The 2760-nt window shown below is 38.8% G+C and overlaps 1 protein-coding gene across 1 annotated transcript; it reads right to left on the bottom strand.

Annotated features, from left to right (window-relative positions):
- Positions 1 to 470: 470 nt before the first annotated feature.
- On the bottom strand, positions 471 to 2455 carry otulina (OTU deubiquitinase with linear linkage specificity a). The gene is made up of 3 exons (XM_010781703.1): positions 2152 to 2455; positions 1828 to 1949; positions 471 to 1082 (listed from the first exon to the last, which is right to left on the bottom strand). The coding sequence occupies exons 1-3, from the start codon at positions 2263 to 2265 to the stop codon at positions 659 to 661; spliced, it is 660 nt and encodes a 219-aa protein (XP_010780005.1). The 5' UTR covers positions 2266 to 2455; the 3' UTR covers positions 471 to 658.
- Between the last annotated feature and the right edge of the window lie 305 nt (positions 2456 to 2760).

Raw genomic sequence — 2760 nt, 5'->3', positions numbered from 1 at the left:
AAGATGCACTGTTTCTAGCTTGTGAGCTACTTTTCTCTTTTATATGGCTTTTTAAATGAATATCTGTGTTTTGGATAGTTTTCATACAAAACCAGTAATTTGAGGCATCATGAATTTCTCACTTTTTTTTTAACATAGAATTAATAATGAATTGATACATAAAAATTAAATGAAAGAGTACATAACAGATGCATCGATGCTTTAAAAATAGTTGCAGCTGTACAAAGTGTAAATGGTGTGGTTTAAATATATATGTATCTGGTAACTTGTGGTTTTGTTTGACAATGCTTTGGGGGATAACAGTTTAAAATAGTTTTTAAAACATTACCTAGATATTAAAAACATTGGTGGCCATTAGTATTATTACAAAAAAAAAAAAATTGTCAATATTAAAGAGATAATATGGATGTTGTTGTTTTTTCATTAAGATGGGCAACCCATTCGGTAATGAGAACAAAACTGCAGTAAAATACAGAAAATGTATTTTTATTTTCATTATAGCCATGTTGTACAAATTAGGAATGCAATATTTTTTTCAATTGATTTTACATTATATACATCGAAAGGACTTCATTGCGAATGTGTAAGATTACACAAAAATCCAATTTACTAAAAAAAAATTCATGTGCTCATCCAAGTACTGTCCGATTTTCACACCCTACACGTTGTTCAGCTCCTGGATATGGCTGACCAGCTCCTCAGGCAGTCCTAGCTCTGACACTAGATCCATGCAGCGTTGCAGGAGGTACTTCAGGGTCTCACTGGAGCGGGAGGAGCAGTCAGTAGACCCTGAACAGAGCCTTGGTGGCTGCTGAGGAACATCCTGATCCATTTTGTCTCCTGTCTTACAGCAGTCTGTTTCTTTACATCCCTCTCCTCCACAGCCTGGATCTGCCTGCTCCACCTCCAGGTCCTCCATGCTCTCAGAGACGGCGCTCACACTGGGAGGAGGATTCTCCAAAGTGTTCTTAATGCCCTCCATAATGGTGTCTTCATGCTGGGAAACCTGCTGCAGGAGGTGGGTTACAGAGGCCGGCAGGGGGCTTTCCGGATGTTGGGTCTGGCACCAGCACCATATAGCACTGTGACGGGAACACAAAGAGGCAACAGTGTGGGATACAATGGTACAGAGAAGAGACTGGGACAGGCAACTACTGGAAATAACAGTCTTCAATACTGACCAGAACAAAAGAGGCTCATGATGTTTCTGTGAAAAACATGTTTGTAACTCCCAAAGTAGGGGGAGGAAAAAGTACAGAAAAATAAAAAAGACAAAAAGAAACTAAGGTATAGTATCAGCAGTTAATCGGCACGTCTAAAATAACACTTAACCACTTCACTGACAGAAATATAAACAGCCCATGTAAAACATGTATTCACTCCGATTTTAGATGGAATCAAAGGATATGGCAATAAAATATTTGTAAATACTTTTCAACCAGAATTAATATTTACAGTCACCACTGGGTGGCAGCAAGTTAAATAAATTAGAGTGAAAAATGATAGGTATAATACCATGAATATCACTTAAACCAGTTGTTCTCATCATGTTCGGCTTGGGATTGAGAACCTTTTAAAAATAAATCAAAGTGTATTTATATAATCTCTTATTACAGATTATGGCCTTAAAATAATCACACATTATTAACAGATTTACCAACAATTGGATTGCTTTATTTAAAGGCCCTTTGAGAATGATTCTCAATGTCCATAACAAAAAGGGTTTTATAACTGATATTGGCACTCCACATGTAACGTTTGTAATGTTCTAACCCAATCTTAATCTGATAATATATCACAATAAGTATAAATTAAATGATGGTTTACCTTACAATTCCTTTGAGCCGGCCCACAGCCACAGTCTGAGTTGCTCCTTCCCGGAATCCGAGGTCAAAGCCGGCCTGAAGCGAGGCATCCTCCCCGGCATCCACTCCGTCCACATACCCGTCCTGTCCATCACATCAGTCGGGAGGGAAAGTCTCACATTACCACGCTTAACTCACCTTTAAACCTCTGTTACAAACACTTAATAACCGGAATACAAACATGATATAGCAAGTTACCACTGAATGTCACACAATGTTCAGCATTTTCCTAAAATACACATTTTAAGGTATGTATCGAGGTAGGCTAACGCTACATTAGCTTTACCTTAACTCGCTTCTTCATGTTGGATGCCCACTCTTTACTTTGCAAACTAAGTTCGTCCGCATTCTCATCAAACACATCTCCGCTGGTCGAAACAGCTCTAACCCAAGACATCATGGGAGTATTAAAAACGTTTCTAAATAGACTGCAGGTTTTAAAATAAACGGTTATTATTTCATTCGTATCCCGAAAACACTACCATGCAGAAGCCTGTGTTGACACTTTTTTCACACATGGGTTGCGTTCCAATAATCCAAAAATCAGCTCCTAAATTCTAACCCTATCTCCTATTCCTTGACCTCTGAGTGAAACGTCACGGGGTTAAGGGATAGTGGATAGGAGAATTCAAAAGCACTTAGGAGAAGAGACTGCGGTACTTTAGAGAATCCGAATGCACTTTCACTATCTGACGTGTTTATGATGCGCCAGCATCACGTCATTGTGTGCGTCTGCTGCTGTGGTGAAACTATGGAAACTACAGTGTTCTATACAACGGACTACATGGATGTTTAATAAGAACGAGGGACTCATCTAGAGACTCTGCACCGTGCTCTGATGCTGTTGTTTTATGCTTTATGAACGTGGACAACAGAGAAACATATTCTTCAAGAC

This window comes from Notothenia coriiceps, unplaced genomic scaffold (assembly GCF_000735185.1).
Source record: "Notothenia coriiceps isolate Sejong01 unplaced genomic scaffold, NC01 NC01_scaffold00023527, whole genome shotgun sequence".
Taxonomy (NCBI): domain Eukaryota; kingdom Metazoa; phylum Chordata; class Actinopteri; order Perciformes; family Nototheniidae; genus Notothenia; species Notothenia coriiceps.
The sequence above is the reverse complement of the archived record's forward strand: the minus strand, read 5'-3'. Positions and strand labels throughout refer to the sequence as shown.

Excerpts from the sequence above, each read along its gene's own strand:
- otulina (XM_010781703.1), bottom strand. The coding sequence starts at position 2,265 with ATGATGTCTTGGGTTAGAGCTGTTTCGACCAGCGGAGATGTGTTTGAT. Across the intron at positions 1,950-2,151 it reads ACATGAAGAAGCGAGTTAAG|GACGGGTATGTGGACGGAGT; the intron begins GTAAAGCTAATG and ends TGTGATGGACAG. Across the intron at positions 1,083-1,827 it reads CGGCTCAAAGGAATTGTAAG|TGCTATATGGTGCTGGTGCC; the intron begins GTAAACCATCAT and ends TTCCCGTCACAG.